The sequence below is a fragment of the Oryctolagus cuniculus genome, chromosome 5, assembly GCF_964237555.1.
Source record: "Oryctolagus cuniculus chromosome 5, mOryCun1.1, whole genome shotgun sequence".
NCBI classification, from domain to species: domain Eukaryota; kingdom Metazoa; phylum Chordata; class Mammalia; order Lagomorpha; family Leporidae; genus Oryctolagus; species Oryctolagus cuniculus.
Window position 1 is genome coordinate 652,751 of NC_091436.1, and position 27,394 is coordinate 680,144.

The window sequence follows — 27,394 nt, forward strand, 5'->3', positions numbered from 1 at the left end:
ATGGTCTCCCATGGGGTGCAGGGCCCAAGCACCTGGGCCATCCTCCACTGCACTCCCTGGCCACAGCAGAGAGCTGGCCTGAAAGAGGGGCAACCGGGACAGAATCCGGCGCCCCGACCGGGACTAGAACCCGGTGTGCTGGTGCCACAGGCGGAGGATTAGCCTAGTGAGCCGCGGCGCCGGCTCCCGACTGCCTTTCAACTCGAATGTTTCCGGCTTGCTTAGCTGCTAGGAGAGAGTTTGGTCTTTTCTGATCACAAGGGAATAATTTCCCCTTCTAAAAACACACATATGAGGAGAGTCGTGGATTTCAACATTGCTTTTTTCCTTTCTTTGGAAGGCAGAGAGAGCCTTGACACTCGCTTGTCACTGCGTTTGCTTGAAGTGCTGTGTGGGATACTCTCACTGCCTTGTTCCAGTACCTATTCCTGCACGCATTGGTTATGAGGAAACAGGGCTGGAGTTTAATTTTATGATTCTGCACAGTTTGTGTTAGGGAGGACGGGTCCGATGCTCGAGGCCATGGTCCTGACAGTCCCAGTGTGCATGGCGCTCTGACGTCCTGTGCGCTTGTTTCCGGTCTTGGGCCTCCGTGCTGCAACTCTGGACCTCGTCCGTGTGCCCCAGAACCTTGGAATCTTCTCTGCTTGACCTGGGGGGGGAGGAGGGAGGAGTCAGGTGTGGGAGGGTCTTAAAGCCAGGCCCGGGAGGGTCCCAGGCTCCATGTTTCCACACTGCCCACCCCCGTCGCCCTGGCCGGGGCTCACCTGTGTGCAAGGGAAGCGAGGGACGCACTTTGGGCCTGTGTCCAGAGGAAAGGGAGTGGCTGCTGTCATTGTTCCTCCTGGTGACCGAACGCGTGCTGAACTGCTGATGCTACCTGAAGGGCCCTGAGCCCTGCTGAGGGGGACCCCACCCCGCACAGCACCCTCCCCTCTGTCCTGCCTGAGGGGTCCTCGGGGCCCAGTGACCTCTTTCTTGGGGTGAGCAGGAGTTGGCTCCCAGACTCAGGCAGCTGTTTAAACCCCCGAGTCTTAGGTTATGGTTGATGGAGTAAGGGTGGAGTCCTGGCATAATACAGTGTCGGGGGTGAAATCTGCCATCCCTGTCTGTCTACAACTCCCACTTCCCTAAAGCATGCCCCCTTCATACCTCATTCTCTATCCCATTGCCTTATTTTCTTCCTCATATTCCTCCATGTAGCAAATATTTATTGAGTGTTCTGTGCGAAGGAGGAGAAAGCTTGGCATTGTAGAGGCAAGGTCCTGCTTACAGGGACCCTAGTCCCACGGAGGAGAGGTCACGGCCATGGTGAGGGCGCTCACAGGCCCAGCGTGCTTGGTGCAGAGAAGCAGAGTGTGACGAGGTGGCGTGACAGGGCCCCTTCCCAGTCTGCACAGCCGTGCCTCCAGCCTTTCCCCCTGGAATTTGGAGACTCAAAGTTGGGACAGACACGTTAGCAGGGCCGAGTTATGCTTGTGGCCACCTGAATGGTAGACCAGTTGTCAGTCAAGTGCTTTTGATTCTATTTTTTAATACCTCGGAAGCAGCTAGGATTTTTAAGTTGTATTTTTATTTGTTGTCAGAGACAGCAGAAGCTAATTCTTAGATAAATTAATAAAAACATGCAAACAAAGCAGATACTTCCAATCCAAGCAAGCCCAGTCTCTTCCCAGCCTCAGTCCCATGAGAGTTGTTCAGCTGCACCGTGGCCTTGAATGCCGCATGGTAGAGTGTGCCCTTCTGTGCCAGGGCCACACCGTGAGTGCTGCTGGCACAGGCCGGAGCCCGGCTGGCTGGAGGTGAGGGTTGGTGTCCGGGAAGCTGAGGCGTCGCCTGTGACTCACTGCCAGGAGAACGGATTCACCACGCAGCGCAGGTCGAGGTGCGACTGGTCAGACCGGCACAGCAGGACTCAAGGCCCAGGCTACAAAGGCACTGTTGCCGGACAGAACATTCCCAGGCCTGGGATGTGCAGGGTTTGAGCAGCTCTGGCCTGCTGATTCAACCCTTTCTGCCCACATCTCAGACAGACTTTGCATGTGGTCAGCCCCACGCACGTGACCATTGGGATTTGCAGCTGTGCGCTTGCTCTGTGTGTGTGTGTACACACATGCATCTGTATGACACATCACATAGATTGAGAGTTCTTGTGTGTGTGCATGCATGTGAAAGCATGATACATCACACAGGTTAAGTGTCCGTTTACGTGCTCACACGCATATTCATATACGTGATACAGGTTGAATGTGTCGTGTGTGTATGCACATGTGCATTGTCACGAAGCATCCTGCAGAGTCAGTGTCACTGTGCACGCATGTGTGTTCCTGATTCATTATACAGGCTGAGTGAGTGTGTGCCTGGTACGTCGTGCAGGTTGATGTGTGAGTGTGCGCCTGGCACATCGTGCAGGTTGATGTGTGAGTGTGCACTTGGCACATTGTACAGGTTGATGTGTGAGTGTGCACCTGGCACATTGTACAGGTTGATGTGTGAGTGTGCACCTGGTACATCATACAGGTTGATGTGTGAGTGTGCACTTGGCACATTGTACAGGTTGACGTGTGAGTGTGCACTTGGCACATTGTACAGGTTGACGTGTGAGTGTGCACCTGGCACATCGTGCAGGTTGATGTGTGAGTGTGCGCCTGGCACATCGTGCAGGTTGATGTGTGAGTGTGCGCCTGGCACATCGTGCAGGTTGATGCGTGAGTGTGCACCTAGTACATCATACAGGTTTATGTGTGAGTGTGCACCTGGTACATCGTGCAGGTTGACGGGTGAGTGTGCACCTGGTACATCGTGCAGGTTGACGGGTGAGTGTGCACCTGGTACATCATACAGGTTGATGTGTGAGTGTGCGCCTGGCACATCGTGCAGGTTGATGCGTGAGTGTGCACCTGGTACATCATACAGGTTTATGTGTGAGTGTGCACCTGGTACATCATACAGGTTTATGTGTGAGTGTGCACCTGGTACATCGTGCAGGTTGACGGGTGAGTGTGCACCTGGTACATCGTACAGGTTGATGTGTGAGTGTGCGCCTGGCACATCGTGCAGGTTGATGTGTGAGTGTGCGCCTGGCACATCGTACAGGTTGATGTGTGAGTGTGCGCCTGGCACATCGTGCAGGTCGATGTGTGAGTGTGCGCCTGGCACATCGTGCAGGTCGATGTGTGAGTGTGCGCCTGGCACATCGTGCAGGTCGATGTGTGAGTGTGCGCCTGGCACATCGTGCAGGTCGATGTGTGAGTGTGCGCCTGGCACATCGTGCAGGTCGATGTGTGAGTGTGCGCCTGGCACATCGTGCAGGTCGATGTGTGAGTGTGCGCCTGGCACATCGTGCAGGTCGATGTGTGAGTGTGCGCCTGGCACATCGTACAGGTCGATGTGTGAGTGTGCACCTGGCACATTGTACAGGTTGATGTGTGAGTGTGCACCTGGCACATCGTACAGGTCGATGTGTGAGTGTGCACCTGGCACATTGTACAGGTTGATGTGTGAGTGTGCACCTGGCACATCGTACAGGTCGATGTGTGAGTGTGCACCTGGCACATTGTACAGGTTGATGTGTGAGTGTGCACCTGGCACATCGTGCAGGTCGATGTGTGAGTGTGCACCTGGCACATCGTGCAGGTCGATGTGTGAGTGTGCGCCTGGTACATCGTGCAGGTCGATGTGTGAGTGTGCGCCTGGTACATCGTGCAGGTTGAATGTCCCTTGGTGCATGCATGTGTGTTTATGATGCAGCATTGTGGTTGAGTGTTCCTTCGTGCACATGTGTGCATGATTAGGTTCTCTGTCCCTTTGTGTATGCATGTGTGTTCATGGTAATCATACAGATTGAGTGTCCCTTTTATGTGTGTGCATGCATGCATGGTGCATCAAGCAGGTTCTGTGTGTGCACAAATGTGTGTATGTGACACATCATACAGTTCGGGTGTCCTGTGTACGTGTGTGTGCATGGTTGAGTGTCCCTTACCCTAAATGCTTGGGAACAGGGGTGTTTCAGAGTTTGGAGTGTTTTAGACTTTGTAACATTTGTGTGGCTCTCACCAGTGGAAAACTCCTAACCCAAAAGTCAGAAATCCAAAATGCTTCAAAATTCCAGCCCCACTGATGCTCAGAAGCTTTTGGGTTGGTGAAGCTCTGTGTCCCGGAGCAGCTGTGGCTGCCTCGATGCTGGAGCTTCCCCTTGCCCTGGAAAAGGGCCCCCTCCTGTGGGGCTGGGTCTGGAGACAGCTGAGGAAGTCTTGATTTTCTTGGACTTGGTTTAATTTTCTAACAGAAAAATCAAAGGAACCTATTGTGATGTTCAAGATTGACTTCTTTGAAAGGCAGAGTTAGGGGGAGAGAGAGATCTTCCATCTGCTGGTTCACTCCCGAAATGGCCACAACAGCCAGGGCCGCGCCAGACTGAAGCCAGGAGCCAGGAGCTCCCACGTGGTGGCAGGGGCCCTAGTACTTGAGCCGTCTTCTACTTTCCTACGTGCATTAGCAGGGAACCAGATGGAAAGCAGAGCAGCCGGGACTTGAACCTGCTGTCAAGAGGGGTGCCAGCGTTGTAGACAGTGGCTTCACCTGCTGTAGGACAATGCTGGCCCTTACATTATCTTTTTTTTTTTTTGACAGGCAGAGTGGACAGTGAGAGAGAGAGACAGAGAGAAAGGTCTTCCTTTTGCCGTTGGTTCACCCTCCAATGGCCGCCGCGGCCGGTGCACTGCGGCTGGCGCATCGTGCCGATCCGAAGCCAGGAGCCAGGTGCTTCTCCTGGTCTCCCATGGGGTGCAGGGCCCAAGCACTTGGGCCATCCTCCACTGCACTCCCGGGTCACAGCAGAGAGCTGGCCTGGAAGAGGGGCAACCGGGACAGAATCCGGCGCCCCGACCGGGACTAGAACCCGGTGTGCCGGTGCCGCAAGGTGGAGGATTAGCCTAGTGAGCCACAGCGCTGGCCACCATTATCTTTTTACCGGAAATGTTTGCTTCATTTTAACTGTGTTCAGTTTACGTGTTCATATAGGGAAATAGGAAGTCACCTGCCACTTGGTGAACTGCTCCTTCTCTTGGTCAGTGCTGGCTTCTCCTCGGCAGAGCTCATCAGACTTGGGACAGAAGGATGTGCAGCTGACCCGTGTGAAGCCCCCAGCTCCCTGCGCATAAAGCCTGGGCTCCGCCTGAGGCACACACAGAGCCGGTGGTGTCCAGTCCTGCAGGAACTTTGTGCTCCTGCCTGCCGTGGTTCGATGTGGCCCCCAGAGGTTCATGTCCTGTGGATGTGAGGGGATGGGCCCAGCTCTGAGCAGGGTCTGATGCACGCTGGTCGGAGAGAGGGCCCTCCCCAGCCTGTTTCCTGTCCATGGCGTGCTGCCTTCCAGGGCTGTTCCTGCCCAGCCTGCTGTCGGCCGTGAGCCCTCAGCGTGGCGAGCAGAAGCCAGCGGAGCCGTGAGCTGAGGGAGCCTCTTTCTTGTGCATCGCCAGCCTCAGCTGTTCTGTTCCAGCAGCAGAAACGACTGGGCTCAGCACGGCTCAGCCTCTCACAGGCAGGGCTGGGCTCTGTGCACAGCTCAGCCTCTCACAGGCAGGCCTGGGCTCTGCACGGCTCAGCCTCTCACAGGCAGGCCTGGGCTCTGTGCACAGCTCAGCCTCTCACAGGCAGGCCTGGGCTCTGCACGGCTCAGCCTCTCACAGGCAGGACTGGGCTCTGCACGGCTCAGCCTCTCACAGGCAGGGCTGGGCTCTGTGCACAGCTCAGCCTCTCACAGGCAGGCCTGGGCTCTGCACGGCTCAGCCTCTCACAGGCAGGACTGGGCTCTGTGCACAGCTGAGCCTCTCACAGGCAGGCCTGGACTCTGCACGGCTCAGCCTCTCACAGGCAGGACTGGGCTCTGCACGGCTCAGCCTCTCACAGGCAGGGCTGGGCTCTGTGCACAGCTCAGCCTCTCACAGGCAGGCCTGGGCTCTGCACGGCTCAGCCTCTCACAGGCAGGACTGGGCTCTGCACAGCTCAGCCTCTCACAGGCAGGACTGGGCTCTGCACGGCTCAGCCTCTCACAGGCAGGACTGGGGTCTGCACGGCTCAGCCTCTCACAGGCAGGACTGGGCTCTGCACGGCTCAGCCTCTCACAGGCAGGACTGGGCTCTGCACGGCTCAGCCTCTCACAGGCAGGCCTGGGCTCTGCACGGCTCAGCCTCTCACAGGCAGGGCTGGGCTCTGTGCACAGCTCAGCCTCTCACAGGCAGGACTGGGCTCTGCACAGCTCAGCCTCTCACAGGCAGGACTGGGCTCTGCACGGCTCAGCCTCTCACAGGCAGGACTGGGGTCTGCACAGCTCAGCCTCTCACAGGCAGGCCTGGGCTCTGCACAGCTCAGCCTCTCACAGGCAGGCCTGGGGTCTGCACAGCTCAGCCTCTCACAGGCAGGCCTGGAATCTGCACGGCTCAGCCTCTCACAGGCAGGACTGGCACCACTGGCTCCAGATCCCACAGAGGCCTCCTACCTCCCAGCGCTGCTCGCATGACTGCAGAATCGGACATCTGTGAGCACAGACTTTGGTTGCAAGTTGTACTTTTGTAAAGATTTGTTTTTAGAATGTAAAAAATGGCTGCTTTTGTTCAGAGTGGTGTGAGTCCATCCCCCTCCCTCCCTCCCTCTCTCCCTCCCTCCCTCTCTCCCTCCCTCCCTCCTTCCCTTCCTCCCTGTCTCCCTCCCTGTCTCCCTCCCTCCTCCCTCCCTCCTCCCTCCCTCCCTTCCTCCCTCCCTCCTCCCTCCCTCTCTTCCTCCCTCCCTTCCTCCCTCTCTCCCCCTCCCTCCCTCTTTTCCTCCCTCCCTCTCTCCTCCCTCCCTCCCTCCCTCTCTGTCTCTCTCTGTCTCCCTCCCTCCCTCCCTTCCTCCCTCTCTCCCCCTCCCTCCCTCCCTCTCTCCCCCTCCCTCCCTCCCTCCTCCCTCCCTCTCTTCCTCCCTCCCTTCCTCCCTCTCTCCCCCTCCCTCCCTCTTTTCCTCCCTCCCTCTCTCCTCCCTCCCTCCCTCCCTCTCTGTCTCTCTCTGTCTCCCTCCCTCCCTCCCTTCCTCCCTCTCTCCCCCTCCCTCCCTCCCTCTCTGTCTCCCTCCCTCCCTCCCTCCCTCCCTCCCTCTCTCTGTCTCCCTCCCTCTTTTCCTCCCTCCCTCCCCCCCCCGTCTCTCTCTGTGTGTTTCCAGTTCACTCATTGCATTACTGTAGCGCATCATCTGTTGTGTGGATGTACAGCCCAGTCCCTTCTGTTGCTGATGGGCGTTTGGGTTTCTCCTGATCTGGACTTACGAACAGTGTGGCTTTGACATTCTTACATATTGTGCATTGCTTGGTGCCTGTGTGTCCAGCAAGGGAGAGCTCCTGACTGTTTTTCCACCAAAGGATTGTAGCTGCACGTTCCTACTGTTAGCTAATCCTTCAAATTGTACTTGGACTGACATGTAGACTTTTGCACTTTAACCATTTGGATGGTGGTTGTGATTTTTTTTTAAATTCAGTTTGCATTTCTCTGATAGCCAGTGAGGCTGAGTGTCTTTCCCAGGGGACTGGCCGTTTGGCGGTCTTTGGGGAAGTGCCTGTGCAGACCTTCCCGCTGGTTTGTCTGTTCTGGTGATTATGGGAGTTCCTCATGCAGTCTGCACAGCTGTTGGCCAGGTTTATGTGTTGTGGCTCTTTTCCTACTAAGTTTATTTGAAGAAAAAGACACAATTTAACAAAAGAATACCTGAAAAACTTGGAAGCTACTATATTTTTTGCTGTGTACTTTCTTTTTTTTTTTAAGATTTATTTGAAAGGCAGAGTTACACAGAGAGAAGGAGAGACAGAGAGAAGGAGAGACAGAGAGAGAGAGAGGTCTTCCATCTGCTGGTCCATCCCCAGATGGCCACAACGGCCAGAGCTGTGCCAGTCTGAAGCCAGGAGCCAGGAGCTTCCTCCGGGTCTCCCACACAGGCGCAGGGACCCAAGGACTCAGGCCATCCTCCACTGCTTTCCCAGGCCACAGCAGAGAGCTGGATGGGAAGTGGAGCAGCCGGGACAGGAACCAGCGCCCATATGGGTGCCGGCACTGCAGGAGGCGGCTTCACCCACTACACCACAGTGCTGGCTTCATTTCTTAAAGTGCTTTGTGCTTTGAGAAGTAGTGGAGGTGAAAGTGGCCCCATATCCCCTTGGGACCTGTCTCCCCGCTGCCTCTTGCTGTGCTGGGAGGTAGGTTAAGACTCCTACGAAGTGCTCATCGGAGTCTCAGGACATGAGCGACCTTTTGTGACATTCGCTGGATCTGGGCAAATGAAAAATAGGTCAAGCCAGGATTGTGAATCGAAGACAAATATTTTAAGCTCTTCAGTACTTGTTTTTATTTTTTTTCTGAATATTGAGAATTTTCAAGTCTTTAAACATCTCTGTTTCCAGTGACAGTATTTGTTACATGGGAGATGATGGGGTATAGCTTCTCTAACAGTGTTCTGAGAACTTTACCAACTGCGTTTCTGCACTTGCCAGGTACCTAGGCCCCATAGGTCCCAGAGTAAGGCTTTCTAGTCAAGTCTGTGGTGGAACATGCTTACTGTCTGAATGATTTTTCTGCACGCAGCCCACAGCAGTCCATTCTTGTCTTACTGCATCGTGAGCTCCACACCGCACAGGGAGTGCTTACAGCCGTCCCATCCACAGCACAGGGGGGCGCTCGGTGGCCATGTGCTGCCCTGAGCACCAGAGTTGTCAGGTGGTGGAGTCACGTGAGGAGTGGGGTGCCTGCAGGACTCTGTTCCCTGACTGGTCCAAGGTTGTCCTGCCAGAGAGTAGCTCCCCACTGGCCCTGAAAGGGGAGATGGTGGGGAGAGCCGAGAAGGTGGATGGTAGGGCTTCAAGGCCACAGCTGATCCCTGGGGAGTAGAGAGCAGCAGAGGACGCAGTGAGGGTGGAGGTCCTAAGTGGCAGACACACTGAGCACAGGCCAGTTGGCAGGGCCTGGTTGGCCACTTATGGCTCAGGACTGAGTCTTGGTGTGGACATCGGCTGTCAGGATGTCAGCCAAGCATTCCTGGGTCACGTAAGGATGGTGAGGACAGCACAGTGTGGGTTCTCAGCGGCAGCCCCCGAGCTGTGCCCTGGGGGCACGAGGTAGGCCGGTCCCGTGTTGTGTGGGAGTGGAAGGCTGAGTACCTCCGCAGAGCGTGGTCTGCGTGCTCTTCGCTTCCCCTTGGTCACGTGTCTGCGATGGTGACGCTTCCACCCAGGGGCATCTGTGTTCTCTTGACAGCATCTCACTGTTCCTTTTCATAATGGGAAGGCAGTTGGATAGTCCATTATTTAACACCTTCCGGTTGGTGACAGTAGAACAGCCTCAGTAGCCTAAGAAAAGAGATTGTGCCCTAAGGCCAGGCAGGCCGGAACCAGTGGGGCCTCAAAGTGTGTCACCTTCCTTTTCATTCTCTGAAGACCGGAACTCTGCCCTGCACGCACAATCCAGCCGGTCCACGGCCTCGAGTTCTTGTGAAGGGGAGGGCATTCGGTCCAGAGAAGACATAAGCGTTTTGAGTTTGGCAGATACCCCATGAGTGTGCACAGCAGATGAACTTCTTAGGATTTGCGTGATCTTGGATCTTGCGGGGTACTGAAAAGAAGGAACGTGGTAGGGCTGGCAGAGGAGGTGCAGGTGTTCAGAGTGGAGGGGGAAACAGGAAGTGGAGGATGATGACCTGCTGTTCCTCTTGGACACTGGGGTGCTGGAATTAGACCTTTACATTAGCCTCTCTCTTCCCGCACCCCCAGTCCCTGCTGGTTCTGGTCACCTTGCTGCCGGATTGATCCATGAATATTCCTGAATGACAGCTATGAATTTCTCTCTTCAGTAATCGTTAAGGTTTGGTCTTGCAGTCTTTTGCCCAATGGAAGCCTTTCTTACATCTGGGACACAGCGTTTTGGGCTTCCCCATTTTGCAGCCTCCTCTTTATGATCTGTTTGTGGACCACGCTGGTTCTCCCTCTTATTAATCCTCACCCCATCTGTGCTGGTCAGATGTCCGTGTAGCCCCTCTTGGTCTTGTCTGCTTTTCTTTAGAACACTGCCAGCTCTCTCCAGTCAGAATTTATTCTGTTGCCTTTAGATCCCAGTGACCTCCATAAACAAGATGGTTACATCCTTAGGCCCTTTGAATGCATACAGCCAGAATCATGACCTTATGTGTAGGCTTTGAATTCACACGATCAGCTTCTGACAGGAGAGTAGAGCTTTTAAGCCCACATGACCAGCATCATGGCCACATGCTTAGTGCCTTTGAAAACACGTGACTGGCTTCTGACAGATGGGTAGATCTTTTGATCTGTATGACCGTGATCACGACCAGAAGAGTAAGACCTCTAATCTGCCTGAGCAGTGTCTGAACAGATGAGTAGAGACCGTTGAGTCCACCAGGTGGGAGGGCACTGGGTCCACATGACCAGCATCTGAGTAGATAGGTAGGACCCCGGGATCCTGTGGACCTGCCTCGTGTCCACTTGGCTGGGCTTTTGCATCTACAGGTCGAGGCTGACAACCGTATCAGTAGTTTTTTGTATCCATGTGACCATTATGGTGACCAGATTTTTGGGTCCTTGTGAACCTGTTTGTCAGCATTCTGTTGGCTGTGTTCAAGTAGATCTGTTGCCTGAACATGGATGTGGGGCAGAGAAAATCAAGGGTGACCCTGAGCCTCTTGCCACATAACTGGAAGTGATTGTATGCAGGAAGCTGTTAAGAGTGAAATAGGATGCAAAGCTGAAGCTTTCTATGTTCGCTCATGTTCCACTCACGTCCCTTCACAGGCCTAGCCAGGGAGTCGCTGGTATTATAAACCACGGCAACCTGACCTCAACCCCAGAATACTGTGACGCGTTTGCGTCTGTCCCAGGTTAGCTACAGGGATCTGGGTTTGTCTTGCAGTCTACCATCCACTCATTCAGTATGGCCGAGTTAGGCGATGACTTGCACCCCGGTCACTAAGCACCACCTCTGGCACTCTGCAGTCCCAGGGCTGCACCAGTGCTTTGACGACCACTGTCACCTCTACCTCCAGGAGGTGCCCTTGTTTACAGCCGTGGGGGCACAGCCAAAGTCCAGGTGTGAGATAAGGGGGTTGGAGCCCCGTCTGTTGCATTGGAAGGGCCCCCGGGAGACTCGGAGCAGCCGTGGGTATGGGCCTCCAGGGTTTTCAGTGATTTCCTTTGTTTCCTGGGGTGGGAAGAGGTCAGTGACGTGGGGCGTGTGTAGTCATACAGGTAATTGTGAATATAACAGGCATTATACTTTATACACCCCATAACCATCTTGTGTTTTCAGACTGAAGATGGAAGAACCCCACAAGACTTTCTCCACGAGCGATGGCTGTGTGAGTGATATAGTCACAGAAAAGTACCTGGTGAGATCCCAGGAGTCTGCGTCTCACGTGCAGCTGGCGTGCTGTGGGCGGTGCTGTGCGTTCCCTCTTGACGGAAACCAGCTTTGTGTGTGGGATGTCGAGGGCCCCTCTCACCAGGTATTTAACACATGTTTGTTTCTTGTTCAGCGTACGCTTGTGCGGGTGTTGCCCCTTCTCGGTTTCTCCATTGCTGTTTGGGCAACACTGGCCCCTGTGGATTCAGCTACCAGCTATGGGAGCAAAGTGGTGATAAAATAAAAGCAAATGTGTTACCTGGAATACTTTCTCAACATTGGTCCTCACTAAGAACATGAGCAAGAGAAAATTCACTTCAGCCCATCTCAAGGCTCTTAAACTCAGATCTCATCTGGCCTTTCTTTTGCAGTGAAGTATCAATACTTAAAGAATACCCCGCAGGGGCCGGCGCCGTGGCTCACTGGGTTAATCCTCCACCTGTGGTGCCGGTATCCCATATGGCTCCGGGTTCTGGTCCCGGCTGCTCCTCTTCCAGTCCAGCTCTCTGCTGTGGCCCGGGAAGGCAGTGGAGGATGGCCCAGGTCCTTGAGTCCCTGCACCTGCATGGGAGACCAGGAGGAAGCACCTGGCTCCTGGCTTCGGATCGGCCAGCGCCAGCCATAGCAGCCATTTGGGGAGTGAACCAACAGAAGGAAGACCTTTCTCTCTGTCTCTCACTGTCTATAACTCTATCTGTCAAAAAAAAAAAAAAAAAAGAGTACTCCACAGCTCAAGTGCACATGGTGGTACTCCCTGGACACTCCCCAACAAAAGCAACAGACTCCGGACTCAGACACCGTGGAAGTCAGAAGCTTTGCTTAAGCCTGAGCGTTCTACAGACGGGCTCACGTCTTAGGCGCTCCTGTGCTGGTTTCTTTCCTTTACCCTACTGTGCATTTCATCAGTGCTGCACAGTGTTACATTACGTGAAAGACCACGCTTGGGCCATTCTGCTGTTGGTAAACATTGTTTATGTCTGGTTTTGGCTGCCACAACCATTCCTTTATGTGTCTCTTGGTGTACATGTGCGTGCAAACGCCGAGTCACAGGGGATGCACCTGCTCAGTAGATCATGCCACACACTTGTCCAGGTGGTTGAACCAGCCTTCTTCAAGTGGTCTGTGAGAGTCCAGCTGATCTGTCTCCTCACTTACACTTACTTGTTCCTTTCACTGGCTTTCCTGCTGGTGGGTGTAGCAGTACCTGATTATAACACTCAGTCCCTTGATGACTAGCACCCTTTTCCTCACTTTGGGGCCATTTATATATTCTCTCTTCTCTCTCTCTCTCTCTTTTTTTGAAGATTTATTTTATTTATTTGAAAGACAGAGTTACAGAGAGAGGTAGAGACAGAGAGAGAGATCTTACATCCATTGGTTCACTCCCCAGATGGCCGCACCGGCTGGCAGTGCGCCAATCTGAAACCAGGAGCCAGGAGCTTCTTCCAGGTCTCCCACGCAGGTGCAGGGGCCCAAGGACCTGGGCCATCTTCCACTGCTGTCCCAGGCCACAGCAGGGAGCTGGATGGGAAGTGGAGCAGCCAGGACTAGAACCGGCACCCATATGGGATGCTGGTGCTGCAGGCCAGGGCATCAGCGCCGCAGCCCGGCCCCTGCGTCTTCTGTATGTGTGTGATGTGTGTGCTCAAGTCTCTTGCCTTTCTCTGCTGGATTATGTTTACTTGGTGTGAAGGAATTCTTTATTTATTATAAATGTAAGCTTTCTGTCACTTTGCATTTTCTAGAGTTTTATGCAAATGGAATTGTACTTCATTCTTTTGTTCTAGCTTCTTTTGCTCAAAAGAATATAAGTATTTTGAGGTTTGTTCACACTGGTGCATGTGTCAGTTCACTATTATTAGTAGTACTCTATGGATATACTAAACTTTGTTGAATATTTATTTTAAGTGTTTGCTTTTAAAGATTTATTTATTTCAGAGGCACAGTTACAGATGGAGAGAGGGAGAGACAGAGAAAGAGGTCTTCCATCTGCTGCTTCACTCCCCAAATGCCTGAAATGGCCAGAGCTGAGCTGATCTGAAGCCAGGTGCCAAGAGCTTCTTCCGGGTCTCCTGTGTGGGTGCAGGAGCCCAAGTACTTGGACCATCCTGCACTGCTTTTCCAGGCACATTAGCATGGAGCTGGATCAGAAGTGGAGCAGCCGAGGCTTGAACCGGTGCCACATGGAATGCTGGTGCTGTAGGCAGAGGCTTAACCTACTAACCCACAGTGCCGTCCCCCTTAAGTGGTTTTCTTTTTTTTTTTTTAACAAAGAAAATGTCTATGACCATTTAAGTTTGTGTTTTTGTTTTATAAATGTCAAGCAGATCAAGTTGACTAATAGTATTCTTTAAGTCTTCTATATTCTTACTATGATTTCAGGTTTACTTGTTTTATCAGTTATCGAGAGGGACATATTAAAATCTATGGGTTTGGGCCATAATATCAAAGACACAACCCCCAAAATATAATTGTGGCAAAAGTAATTTAAAAATGATTGAAAGGACATTTATTTACATTTTAAAAAGGAGACTTATTTGAGAAACCTATAAACATGAGAGGACATTTCAGAAGCCCTTTACATGACGGAATAGTCAATAATGCATGTGTTTTTACAAGTGTAAATGCTCAAGTATGTCGAGGACACAAAACAGTGATGAAGATTAGCTGTCTTAAAGAAATCAGTCAAGGGGCTGGCGCTGTGGCGTAGTGGGTAAAGCCGCCCCCTGGGTGCCAGCATCCCATGTGGGCGCCGGTTCAAGTCCTGGCTGCTCCACTTCTGATCCAGCTCTCTGCTGTGGCCTGGGAGAGCAGTGGAAGATGGCAGAAGTCATTGGGCCCCTGGACCTCCATGGGGGACCTGGAAGAGGCTCCTGGCTCCTGGCTTTGGATTGGCGCAGCTCCGGCCATTGCGGCCAATTGGGGAGTGAACCAGCAGATGGAAGACCTCTCTCTCTGCCTCTCTCTCTTTCTCTCTCTCTCTGCCTCTCCTTCTCTCTCTGTGTAACTCTTTTAAATAAAAAATCTTTAAAAAAACAATGCAGACAATTTAAATGGGGGGGGCTACACATAAAGAATCACAAAAAGAAAAAACTAAGAAGAAAGCATCAGTGTGTGAAAAAATCTTGCCTGAGAAGATGGCGGGCAGTTGCGCGGGGCGCTTGTAGGCGCCGTCCACGCTCGCATCAGTGGTTGTGTTTGGAAACCGCGTGTGCCGTGAGTTGCTGCTGTGTTCTTACGACGTGGCTTCCTTCGAGAACATAGTCATGTCCGTTTTCTGCCTGGTCCTGGTCTTCTGATTCTCGATGATTCAGCACACTCATGAGCATTCCCTTCCAAGTTCCCGCCTCTGCGCAGCGACTTTCGTTGCTCTGGGCAACTGGAAATGCATTCTGCATACACTCTTGCAGGACCACCAGCTTTCCGGAGCAGTCTGTTGGTTGAACGGCAGCACCTTTGTGTGCCCTCAGCCTACCGTGCCCGTAGTCATTTTTGAGCTAGTCGGTAACTTCACTGGCTTCTGCAGGCAAATGTGACTTCAGTCTTGAGAAGTAGAATTCCGTCAGCTGAAGGAATGCGGGGAGCACATTTTGTAACAGGTTTGTTACTGATGCATTGCGTGGTCAGTCCACTCTGCATTTTCCACCAAATGCACTGGGCTGAATGGAAGAAACAGTCTTTATTGGTTACTCGAAATTGAGTTTTAGAGGACTTGCTTGTGTCTAACTCCAAATCTGTCATTCTGATTTAGGTTTCAATGAAATCCATTTTCTTTTGCAAAGTCCACCCGATTTTCACATGAATATTTATGAGGTGCTTTGGTTTTTCTAGTGATTATACTGAATGAATCTGGGACAAGTTCCAGAATTCGAGATCTGTCAGGGCCGTGAATTTAGTTGGTAGAGCAGTAGGGGCAGAGTAAGCACACACTAGCTTTTCCGTGTTGGATTTGGTGGTAAATGTGCAGTCTTCTTGGACAGCCCAGTCCCCACCAGAGAAGAGTTCCCAGCCGATGCGTTTCCCAAGCCTCTGGCCCATGACGTCTTTTGGTCACTGAGCTCGTCCGATTCTTTACTCCCCGAGAGTGAGTTTCGGAAGGTGAGGAGGTGCTGATCCGGGTCCTTCCGTGGTCTCCAGGTGTTCACTCCAGCCTCAGGCACCTGTCCTCATGCAACGGGGAGCATGCGTCTCTGCTACAGCTCAGCTCTCTGCAGGTTCTTCAAAGGGGCTGTTGTTTCCGAGGTCTCAGCTCACAGGATGCCCGCAGAGGGAAGGTGGTTTCCGGGTTTGTGTCTCTCAGGGTTGTGACTGGCACTGGCAGACTACGCCTATGGTGGATTTGCTTCTCTCCTATCAGTTTTTGTTCTGTGTGTTTTGAAGCTCTGTGAGCACATACACGTTTGCTGTTTTTGCATCCTCCTGTTGCATTGGCTTCTGTTAGTGTGAAGTAGTATTAAGAAATTATTTGAATGGCAGAGTTACACAGTGAAAAACCAAGAGTGAGCTTCCATCCGCTGGCTCACTTCCCACATGACCACAAGGGCTGGGCCGGGGCGGGGGCTGGGCCAGGCCGAGGCAGGAGCCTGGAACTCCATCCTGGTCTTCCATGTGGGTGGGAGGGACCCGGATTCTTGGGCCATCTGCTGCTGCTTTCCCAGGTGCCTTGGTAGGGTGCTGGGTTTGAAGTGGGGCGGCTGGGTTTGACCCAGCACTACATGGGGTGCTGACATTGCAGCCTACTAACCCACGGTGCTGGCCCCCCGAATGCTGTTTTTTAAAAACCCCTGGTAAAATGTATTCTTTTCTCTAAAATCTACTTTGGCTACTTTCTATTAGTTTCATGAATGTTACCATTTCCTTTCACTCTTTGCTCCACCCTTTATGTTACGTTATACATCACTGTTGTGCAGCGGTCAGTGATGCCTCAGAGTTTTGGCAGGAAAAGAGATCTTGCGCGTTATTCAGGGGGTCGCGGTTTTGTGCTCTGGGTTTCCTTGCCTCCACGTGGCCTGAGTGCTAATCTGACATAAACTGTAGCCCAGATGCTGTGATGGATGACCTCAGTTTTGATGTGTTTGGAAAGGTTTTTATCTTGCCTTTTAAAAAATATTTATTTATTTGAAAGGCAGAGAGAGAGAGAGAGAGAAAGTCTTCCATCCGCTGGTTCACTCTCTAAACGGTCACAGCGGCTGGTGCTGCACCGATCTGAAGCCAGGAGCCAGGAGCTTCTTCTGGGTCTCCCAGGCGGGTCCAGGGGACCAAGCATGTGGGCCATCTTCTGCTTTCCCAGGCCACAGCAGAGAGCTGGATCTGGAAGTGGTGCAGCCTGGACTCGAACCAGCGCCCATTTGGGTGCCAGCACTGCAGGCGGCAGCTCTACCTGCTACACCACAGTGCTGGTCCCTATCTTGCTTTGTTTTTGAAAGATACTTTTCCTGGGTGGAGAATCCCAGATCCGCAGTGTTTTCCTCCAATGTTTTGTGTTGTTTCCCGGTTTCTCCAAAGAGGAATGTGTTATTGTCCATATATCTGCTCTTGTGCATGGAATGTGCCATTTTTATGTGGTTGCTTTTAGTGTTTTCTATTTGCCACAAGTTTGAACAATTTGGTTGTGGCATATCTTGGTATAGTTTTCTTCATGCTTCTTATATCTGTGCTTCTGCATTTTAGTTCTCAAGTCAGGAAAACAATGTTGCCATTGCTTGAACATTTCTTCTCCCCCACCTTTGTGGACCCCACATACCTGCCTCTCAGGCATAGTCGTTTCCACAGCTCATGAATGAACCTTTGTTTTACCTGGATTTTTTAAAAAACAAAATCTCAGCATTACAGAGAGAGAGGGACAGAGACAGACAGACAGACACACGCACACACGCGCACACGTGCGCACACATGCTTCCACCCACTGGCTCACTCCCCAGAAGCCACAGCGTCTTCTAGGTCTCTCACGTGGGTGGCAGAGGCCCAAGCATCCTTCTCCCAGGCTGTTAGCTGGGAGCTGGCTCGGACGTGGAGCATCCAGGCCATGAAGCAGCGCCCCTATGGGATGCTGGCCAGCTTCATCTGCTACGCCACAATGCCAGCCCTTGGATTTTTTTTTAAAGATTTATTTATTTGAAAGAGTTACACAGAGAGAGAAGGAGAGGCAGAGAGAGAGAGAGGTCATCCATCTGCTGGTTCACTCCCCAGATGGCCGCAATGGCTGGAAGTGAGCCAATCTGAAGCCAGGAGCCAGGAGCTTCTTCTGGGGCTCCCACGCGGGTGAAGGGGCCCAAGGACTTGGGCCATCTTCTACTGCTATTCCAGGCCAAAGCAGAGAGCTGGATGGGAAGTGGAGCAGCTGCGTCTTGAACCAGCGCCCATATGGGATGCCAGCGCTTCAGGCCAGGGCATTAACCCACTGCGCCACAGTACCGGCCCCTCTGTGTAGTAATTCTAACATCTGGGTCAGCTCTGGTTCCTTTCCGGTCCGTCTGGATGACTTGCAGTGTTTTCTGTTTCTCATCACTGATCACTAGCTGTTTTTGATGAGTGATGAGCTGATTAGAGGCTCTGGAGGTCTCCCACACGGAAGTCCTGTTTGCTCTTAGGGGGCGCCCACCCCCGGGCGCCAGGGACTGAGGGAATGCAGCTGGTTTCAACTCTTGAGGGGCTGTGCTATTTCCTTGGATTTAGTCCTCTTTTGGAGTTTTATTCCAAGCCTAGATAGAGGCTTTCACAGTTTGCTTGTCCTCATCTGAATAGGTTGTGTCCTAAGCAGAAGTTAATTAAAATCCATCCATACTGTTTCACAGAAAAAAAAAAAAAATAGAGTCCTTAACATTGAAGCAATCAGCACTTGCATGTTTCGGAAATGCTGTGTAAGGGGACGTGGCTCTGTGCCCGTCTCCCGTGAAGAGGCCGCTGTCCAGGGCCTGGGCTGACGCGGGTGGTGTCAGGTCTGCGCTCAGCTCCGTCAGACAGGAGCCTGTGCGATGGAAGCGCTGACGCTGGGACCACCCCTCCTCCCTTGTCTTCTGTGTGGTCTTGGAGCTCCATTCTTAACTGTCTTGGTTGCTTTCTTTAAAAAAAATATTTATTTTCACTTTATTTGAAAGAAATAGAGGGAGAGAGATGGATCTTCCATCTGCTGGTTTACTCCCCAGACATTCTCAGCAGCTGGGGCTGGGCCAGGCCAAAGCCGGCGCCAGGAGCTCCGTCTGGGCTCCCACGGGGGCCGGAGGTCCAAGCTCCCGGGCCAGCGTCTCCCAGCGTGCGCGTTAGCACAGGACCGGGTGGAAGTGCAGGAGCTAGGGCCTGAAGCAGGCGCTGGGCTGTGCGGTGCAGACGTCCCGAGTGGCCCACATGCCCGCCCTCAGAGAGGACGGTAACCATTCGTTCTTTGTTCCCATCAGGGGGGTGGCTGCGGATGAGCCCGCCAGGTCCCCAGAAGTGCAGCTTCGCTTGTCCGTTCCGTGGTGTCTCCCACATCAAACCGTCCGTCGCGTACTCATGTCGACTTGGACAGCCTCAGCTGGCCCTGGACCAAGCACCCAGGCCCTGCCCCGCTTCGCCCGTCTTCTGTTTGTGTTTCCCGGGACTTCCCGCTGCACCGCTGACTCCTTGCTTTTGTCGCTCCCTCCATGCTGCCTCTTCCTCTGACGCTGGGGTCTCCCGCTTGTCGCCGTCTCTCCATCTCCATTGCCACAGCCTTCCTGCAGGGCCGTGTCTTGGCCAGCTCCCACCTGTCGCTCCCACCAGAACGCCACTCCCGTCTCTGCTCCGTGCCTGCGGCAGTGCTGGGCTCCTGGAAGGCAAACCTCTGCCTGTGGGCTTCTGCTGGCTCCCAGTTTCCTGGGGCTCTTTCAAGGCCCCGCCCTCTCCGTCTTGCTGCTTTGCTCCACCCTGGTTTTGTGCCTAAGCCTTGCTTTGCCAGCGACTGGGAGGGTCGCTGCCTCTTGTCAACGCCTGCTCTTTAGTTGTCAGCTTCGTAGGGCCATTCAGTTAATAAATAGTGAAGAAACGCAAGGATGAGGTAGCCCACGTCCTTTTATTACTGTGTGGTACTGAGCAGCAAGGAAGTGGTTAACTTGTGAACAATTTAGGAGTGCACGCAGACGTTTTAATGAAATAATTAAAAATGAGGGGCCAGCGCTGTGGCTCACTTGGTTAATCCTCCGCCTGCGGCGCCAGCATCCCATATGGGCGCCAGGTTCTAGTCCCGGTTGCTCCTCTTCCAGTCCAGCTCTCTGCTGTGGCCCGGGAGGGTAGTGGAGGATGGCCCAAGTGCTTGGGCCCCTGCACCTGCGTGGGAGACCAGGAGGAAGCTCCTGGCTCCTGGCTTTGGATTGGTGCAGCGCTGGCCATAGCGGCCATTTGGGGAGTGAACCAACGGAAGGAAGACCTTTCTGTCTGTCTCTCTCTCTCACTGTCTAAACTCTACCTGTTAAAAAGAAAAAAGAAGCAATAATTAAAAATGAGTATGTGAAATAAGTATATTTGAAAAATCCAGCCTACTTAATGTTTTAGGGTTGAGATTATGTTGTTACACTTTTTTCTTTTACACGTTATGGACGATCCGTATGCTTGGTTTCAGCTTCTAACGCTACATGGACACTGTCAGTCAATCACTGCCCTGGCTTTTGGGAACAGAGTGGCTCCCCTTCTGCTCTGCTCTGCAGCCCTGGACTGTGTCATGGTGTGGGACCTGGACGTGTGCAGAAAGAAGGTGCTCCAAGGTGAACACAGAGCGGTGGCTCGCGCTTCGGAGACCTGGCGGTGCGAGAGTGTGGGGTCCTTTGTCGCTCCTTTAACTGCGTGCACACCTCTGGGCTGGGCGCTCTGCGTGGCAAACTCCCCAGCCACTCCGACTCCCGACCCTTGCTGTGTGCTCAGCTGGTGCTATGGGTGCATCGATTTTATTCTTACGTATTTTCTTATTTTAAAAACTGTGAATTTTGTGGACATTTGAAAACCTGTAGGAAGCTGATACCCAGCAAGTGTTTGTGGGGTACCTGCCGCGTTCCAGGGTCAGGCAAAATGGAGACCAATAAGGGCTTCCTCCTGACCTCTGTGAAATTAGAAAAAAATCTGCTTTTTTATTTATTTGAAAGATAGAGATGGAGAGAGATGGAGGAAGAGAGGGAGGGACAGGGGAGGGAGGGAGGGGGAGAGAGAGAGAGATAGGGAGAGAGGGAGGGAGAGAGAGGGAGGGAGGGAGAGAGAGGGAGGGAGGGAGAGAGAGGGAGGGAGGGAGAGAGGAAGAGAGAGGGAGAGAGAGAAAGAGGGAGGGAGAGAGGGAGAGAAAGGGAGAAGAAGAGAGAGGGAGAGAGAGGGAGGGAGAGGGAGAGAGAGGGAGAGAGAGAAAGAGGGAGGGAGAGAGGGAGAGAGAGGGAGAGAGAGGGAGAGGGAGAGATAGGGAGGGAGGGAGAGAGAGGGAGAGAGAGAGGGAGGGAGAGAGAGAGAGAGAGGGAGGGAGAGAGAGGGAGAGAGAGAGGGAGGGAGAGAGAGAGGGAGGGAGAGAGAGGGAGAGAGAGAGGGAGGGAGAGAGAGGGAGAGAGAGAGGGAGGGAGAGTGGGAGGGAGAGAGGGAGAGAGAGAGAGGGAGAGAGAGGGGGAGAGAGAGACGGGGACAAGTGCTGACACGAACCTGGAACTTGTTCTAGGACTGACTCCTCAAGCAACTGTCTTGGGCACCCTTTTGGGAAAGGTGCTGTGCTTAAGGTTTGGCCTGGATGATCACGCTGTGGCAATGGGTGCTGGGAACAGAGTACTGGTGCGAGATACTGAGGTAAGAGCTCACATCGCCACGGCATTGCTGGAGCACAAGGCCGAGAGCCTGCTGCCTTTTAGTTATTCTTCTCTGCCCTCCCGTTGTCTTAGCTTTTATTTAATGAATATAAATTCCAAAGTACAACTTTTGGATTATAGCGGCTTCCCCCCCATAACCACCCTCCCACCCGCAACCATCCCCTCTCCCATCCCATTCTTCATCAAGATTCATTTTCAATTATCTTTAATACAGAAGATCAGCTTTGTATATACTAAGTAAAGATTTCAACAGTTTGCACCCACACAGACACAAGGTATAAAGTACTGTTTGAGTACTAGTTATAGCATTAATTCACATAGTACAACACATTAAAGACAGAGATCCTACATGAGGAGTGAGTGCACAGTGACTCCTGTTGTTGATTTAACAATTGACACTCTTATGACGTCAGTGATCACCTGAGGCATGTCTGCCCTCCCATTTTAAACAACATTTTAAAATTTTAGGAGATTGGGAAAACCAATGTTTTGTGCAAGCATCCTGCGAACTAACCATTAAAATGGAAATAGTTAATATCTTATGTCAGGAAAAGGAAAACCAAATGAATTAGTGAGACACTTAAAACAATTAATGTTGGAAGAAATAGGAGCGAGATCTTGGCTACATTCTAGAACAGTCCATGAAAGTAAAGTGAGACAACCAGATGTTGCAGACACAGAGGGAGCCGCTGTGAGCCGCTGTGCTGCTTCCTCAGCAGGTTCATAGAGTGATTTATGAAAATAGAGCCACACGTAGTTGACGATGCAGAATACTCAGCAAGTAAACAGCTCGTGAGATGTGTTCCGTGAATGTGGAGTCCCTTTCGGTAAAGGCACTTTATGGCCCACATGAGATATAGCCATGAAATAGCACGAGGGAGCAACCTGGAGTATTTTTCAGTATATGATGTTATCCACGTGCAGTTGTCACATTTGTTTATGGAGGTTGGAAGGAGTGAAAGTCCATGGCGGTCTCTTAGCTGTTGCTGTTTTTATTTTGAACAATCTGAGGGTGATTGGCATAATGCACCCCACGTTGTGTCTAAGTTGTGGCTGTCAATAGCTGTGTGTTGTTTTATTAAAGGAAGTCCTTCAGGGTAGACATTGTGGTGCAGTGGGTTCAGCTGCTGTGTGGGACAGCTATTCCCAGTCAGAGTGCGTGGTTCCACTTCCAGTCCAGCTTCCTGCTCATGCACATCCTGGGGTCAGCAGTGACGGCTCAAGAACTTGTGTCCCTGCCACCCACATGGGAGACACAGGTGGAGTGTGGTGCTCCTGGCTTTGGCCTGACCTTGCAGCTGTTACGGACAACTGGAGAGAGAAGCAGCAGATGGAAGACCCGCCTCTCTCTATCTCTGTCAATCTGCCTTCCAATCAAATGATAAAAATGAATAAACTTACAAAAAGAGTCTTTCAGCATTGTACTGATGTAAGTTAAGTCTCTGTAATTCTCTGCATATTATTTTTCTTGTCTAAATTGAATACTGAACAAGTTCAAGGAAAGTGCCCTGCCCGCTAGGGTCCTGGAATCCCACTGGAGTACTCAGCAGGAAGAGACCGACTCTCAGGCCCCGTGTGCTGTGCGCCCTGTTTGTCAAGCATGGCATGGAATTCCAGCTGCACAGTGGCTTCCAGGGGCCTGGTGGGATGGAAGGACTTTTACGGATGTAAGGAGGAAAAGCAACTCATGAGTGGCCATTAATACATGTCTTGTTAATATCAGCGTCTATCAGTATAGACAGTAGACATGGAAGGAGGTAGACCACAGGATAGATACATTCTGATTGAGGGAGGAAGGAGGATTTATTGATTGGAGGATAAGAAAAATACATTTTGATTGATGCAGGAATTGGGATTTCCAGACTTAATGACTGATAATTGATTGAAGGATGATAATGGAAGATACATTTTGATTGATGAAGGAAGGGGGATTTACTGACTGAAAGATAAGAGTTGATATATTCTCAATGATGGAGGAAGGGAGATTCACTGACTGATTGGATGATAGACAGCAAGACTCATTCTTATTGTTGGAGGAAGGAGAATTTAGTGCCTGACTCATTGATTGGATGATAAAGGGAGATACATTCTGATTGATGGAGGAATGGGGATTTGCTGACTGATAGGGGATGGTTCAGGACACTTTCTGGTCGATGGAGGAAAGTGTGTCACTGACTGGAGGGAAAGAGAAGATACAGTGTGATACTGGAGGAAGATCGTCTGAGTCATGGGCTGACTCACTGAACGGAGCGTATCAGAAGATACATTCTGATTGATGGAGGAATGGGATTTATTGAGTGGTTGGTTGGAGGGTAAAGGAAGATACAGTCAGTCCACTCGTGGAGGAAGGGTGATTTATTGACTGAGGAGTAAGGGGAGATGCATTGTGACTGATGGAGATTTACTGACTGAAGAATAGTGGACGGTGAATCTGATGGAGGAAGGGAGATTTAGTGATCGACTGACACTGATGAGAGTGTAGCGAAGCTGTGTTCTGACTTACGGAGAAAGATTTCCCTCCTGACTCACAGACTGAGGGAAATTAAGGCACATTCTGATTGCTGGAGGAGGGGATACGCTGACTGGTGAATTGATTGGCAGATAAGAGGAGATACATTCTGATTGCTGGAGGGTAGGGGCTCGCTGCCTGCCTGCCTGATTAGAGGACAGCAGAGTGGCACATCCTCCAGCTCCCTCAGGCCACTCGGGCGCCCTGGCAGAAGTACCCTTGGGCCAGAGGCAGAGGGAGGTGGGAAACCGCGCGCAGGCTGGCCTCACTGAGTCCCTGCCTTCCCTCCATCAGGCTGCCTGTCCTTCCTTGTAGCTCAGGCATCTGAGTTTGTACAGATGATTCCAGATTTGGAGGAGCTGGTTATGTAAGGTGGAATTTGCTTTAACAAGAACTTTACTGTGATATACATGCAACCTTGCGAGCGAAATCAGGAAATTGTGTTACTAAGCTTCCTTCACAAATCCTGTTAGGATCAGTCCGTCCTGGGCGAACTGCAGGGCCACGTGGGCCCGGTGACTGCCGTTGAGTTCTGTCCTTGGCAAGCAGAGGTGGTCATCTCGGTGTCTGAAGACAGAAGCTTTAAGGTAAAGTGTGGACCCTGGACAATAACCTGTGACATAGACAGGGGTGTGCTGCTTTTGGTTTGTGGTCACTGGCGTGTAACTAAAAAAATTCAGTTATTTGAGAGAAAGGAAGAAGGAGGAAGAGGAGGGAGAAAAAGAGAGCGAGCGAGTGAGCGAGAAAGAGAGAGAAAGATTCCCTCTCTGCCGTTTCATTCCCCATATGCTCGCCCCACCTGGGCCTGGGCCAGGCCGATGCCAGGCGCCCAGAACTCAACGTAGATCTCCCACGTGGATGTCAAGAACCCAACTACTTTGAGTCATCACTGTTGTCCCCCAGGGTCTACCTTAGTGGGCGGTTGGAGTACGGAGTGGTCTGGGGCTCCAGCCCGAGCACTCTGATATGGAATGCGGGTGTCTTGGCCACCGGGTCACGTTTCTGTAAGAAGGCCAGCGTCCTGAATTCCAGTGCAGAAAAGCAATCCTGGTGTTTGGGCTGGAGTCACTGGGCTGGCTGGAGGGCTGGCTTAGGACCCTGCATACTCTCACTGGCTGGGATCAACTACAGGGCCCTCCACAGACCCGGGTCCCAGAGCTAAGTCCACGTGGACTCAGAGCAGGAAAACCAGCTTCCGGCCTCACATGACTTGCCAGAGCTGACGGAGGCTTTCCAAAAGAATTAACGGAAATGCAAGTTCAGTTCCCTGAGCTCCAAGTTGGCTACACTGTTATCTAACTAACAAAGAGAGGGCACTGTACCTTGAACTCTGAGAAGAGAAGCCGGTGGGGAGTTAATGCACCTTAGATGAGAGAGGTGGTGAAAATGTCCTCCCACCTGGTAGAACCCTTTAAGCCACCTAAGGGTGTGGAATTTCCCTGCCCCGTGCAGTGGTCTGCGCTCCAGTGAACGCCGGGGCCCCCTAACCCGCGACCGTGGCGTGAGTCAGCTCTGTTGTGCCCTGCCTTCCGTGGCTGGAACGGGGGCGGTGGGGCCTGCGTGAGAGGAGACGACTCTGGAAGCACTGGAGGTGGTCCTGACGGTGGGCAAGCGGGTCCCCAGCAAGCGAGCAGCCCTGCCGTCCGCACTCAGCCCCGGGCCGCGGTGGCCGCGCTGTCTCCCTCTCCACGTGCTCTTGGAAGCCTTTCTAACCTTGTCCTAGCTTTGCGGCTTCCAACTTCCTTGAAATCTACATGTGTTATTTTTGGAAGTGTTTTAACTTTATTGTTATTTTTTGTTATGATTCTGCCACTTTGATTGTGTTTCCATAGTTTTATTATTTATATAACACTTATTTTATTATTTTCTTTTAGATAACCATTCATGTAGGTCAGTTGTGATTAGGTACAACTTTTAGTTCAACTTAGAGCAAAAATGGCAACATTTTCCGTCTTCTAAAGAAACCTGTGTTTGTCCAAAGGTCTGGGACCTTTCCCGGGGGTCATTGCTGTACAGTTCGTCTGTGCTCACAGGTACAGTTAAAGGCCTTCCTGCTCTCTGTGAATAGGCTGCGTGTCGCCCAGGCTCCCCAGGCACGTGCCCCTCCCCAGGGAGGGACGCTGTGGGGCCCTGAATCAGTGTGCCCTCCTGTCCACACCCGTCCACACACGGGAAGGGTTCACTTAACAGCTGCTGTCTTCGAAGGCTGTGACTTGAAATTCGACATATGTTTGGAACCTGAGCCTTGCTGTTCCCAGACAGTGTGAATTCACCTGCTCTCAGATGGTGGGGTTGGGAGGGCCCTGTGCTGCCCTGAGAGAGCAGGCCCAGAGCTGTGGGAGCTCCTGGTGCCCTGAGGGCTGGGGATGGATGTGCACAGCTCCGAAATTCCACGTGGCTGTGCTTTCCCCACACTGGCTCTTTCCTGGAGCCAATGCCTGCCCCAGGCGAGGGCCCTCGGGCCAAGCAAGGCGGGGCTCCTCCAGCACAGGTGGGTGTGGTGGTGTTGCAGCCCCACCTCCTTCCCTCGGTTGCGGTGGTGCTTGTTCTAGCATTGGGTTTGCTTTTCCTGTGTGCGCATTCTGTCTCACTGGGGAGGGAGAGTAGGTTACTGTGAGGTGGAAATGCCACTTAAGATCCTTGGTGGCCTGGTAGAGTTGCGTTTTCCCGAAGATGCAACAGTTCTTCTGAGGTTCATTTTTCCATGTGTAGGACATAGTATTTTAATAACTCTAACATATTTACCAATCTCAAGGCGAGAGCACATGTCTTGGGAGTATGCTGGTATTTTCTTTCTGAAATTAATTTATGAAGTTGATTTTGGATGTTTTTCTTTGTTCACTTATTTAATTGTCTTTCTAAATTCATGACAATTTTGAGAAAATTTTAAATGACATTTTAATACACTTTTTTTTTATTTTTTAAAGAATTTATTTGAAAGAGTTACAGAAACACACACACACACACACACACACAAACCCACACACAGACACAGACACATTTTCCGTCTGCTGGTTCACTCATCAGATGGCCACAATGGCCAGGACTGAGCCAGGCCAAAGCCAGGAGCCAGGAGCTTCATCCAGGTCTCCTACGTAGGTGGCAGGGGCCCAGATACTTGGGCTATCTTCCGTTGCTTTTCCCAGGTGCATTAGCAGGGAGCAGGATCTAAAGTGGGACAGCTGGGGCATGAGCCAGCACCCATACGGGATGCCAGTGTTGTAGGCGGCAGTTTTATCTGCTATGCCACAGCACTGGCCCCAACAATCTCCTTTTACATTTTTACTTATTTTCACTTTATTTCAAAGGCACAGAAGGAGAAATAGAAAGAATTATCCATTTGCTGGTTTACTCTGTAATGCTTTCAACAGCCAAGTTTGGACCAGGCAAAGCCGGGGACACAGAACTCAAGTCTGGGTCTCCTGTGTGGGTGCAGGGACCCAAGTATTTGGGCCATCTTCTGCTGCTTCCCAGGGGACACATTTCCAGGAAAATGGATCAGAGTGGAGTGGCTGGGACTTGAACCACACACTTGGATATGGGATGCGCTTATCTGAAGCAGTGACCTAACCCCTGTGCTACATAGCTGCCCGTGGGCAACAGGTTTTGTCTTTGTTTTTCAAGCGAGATATCCACTTTCATCACTAAGTCCATACTGTTACTATTCCCAG

General features: G+C 51.9%; 1 protein-coding gene across 11 annotated transcripts in view; it reads left to right on the plus strand.

Moving 5' to 3' along the window:
* The window catches only part of WDR27 (WD repeat domain 27), a 189,896-nt gene that overhangs the window by 2,212 nt on the left and 160,290 nt on the right, over positions 1-27,394 (plus strand). For 9 of the 11 annotated variants that reach the window (XR_011388906.1, XR_011388907.1, XR_011388908.1 and 6 more), the window contains 5 exons: positions 11,334-11,529; positions 20,002-20,143; positions 21,070-21,194; positions 24,197-24,310; positions 25,705-25,756. Coding sequence is in view for 8 of the 11 variants with exons in the window: in XM_070074554.1 (XP_069930655.1) it covers positions 11,341-11,529; positions 20,002-20,143; positions 21,070-21,194; positions 24,197-24,310; positions 25,705-25,756 (622 nt within the window). In the remaining 3 variants the exon portion in view is untranslated. The remainder of the gene's footprint in view (positions 1-11,333; positions 11,530-20,001; positions 20,144-21,069; positions 21,195-24,196; positions 24,311-25,704; positions 25,757-27,394) is intronic. The other 2 variants (XM_070074558.1, XM_070074556.1) reach the window with 2 other exon arrangements.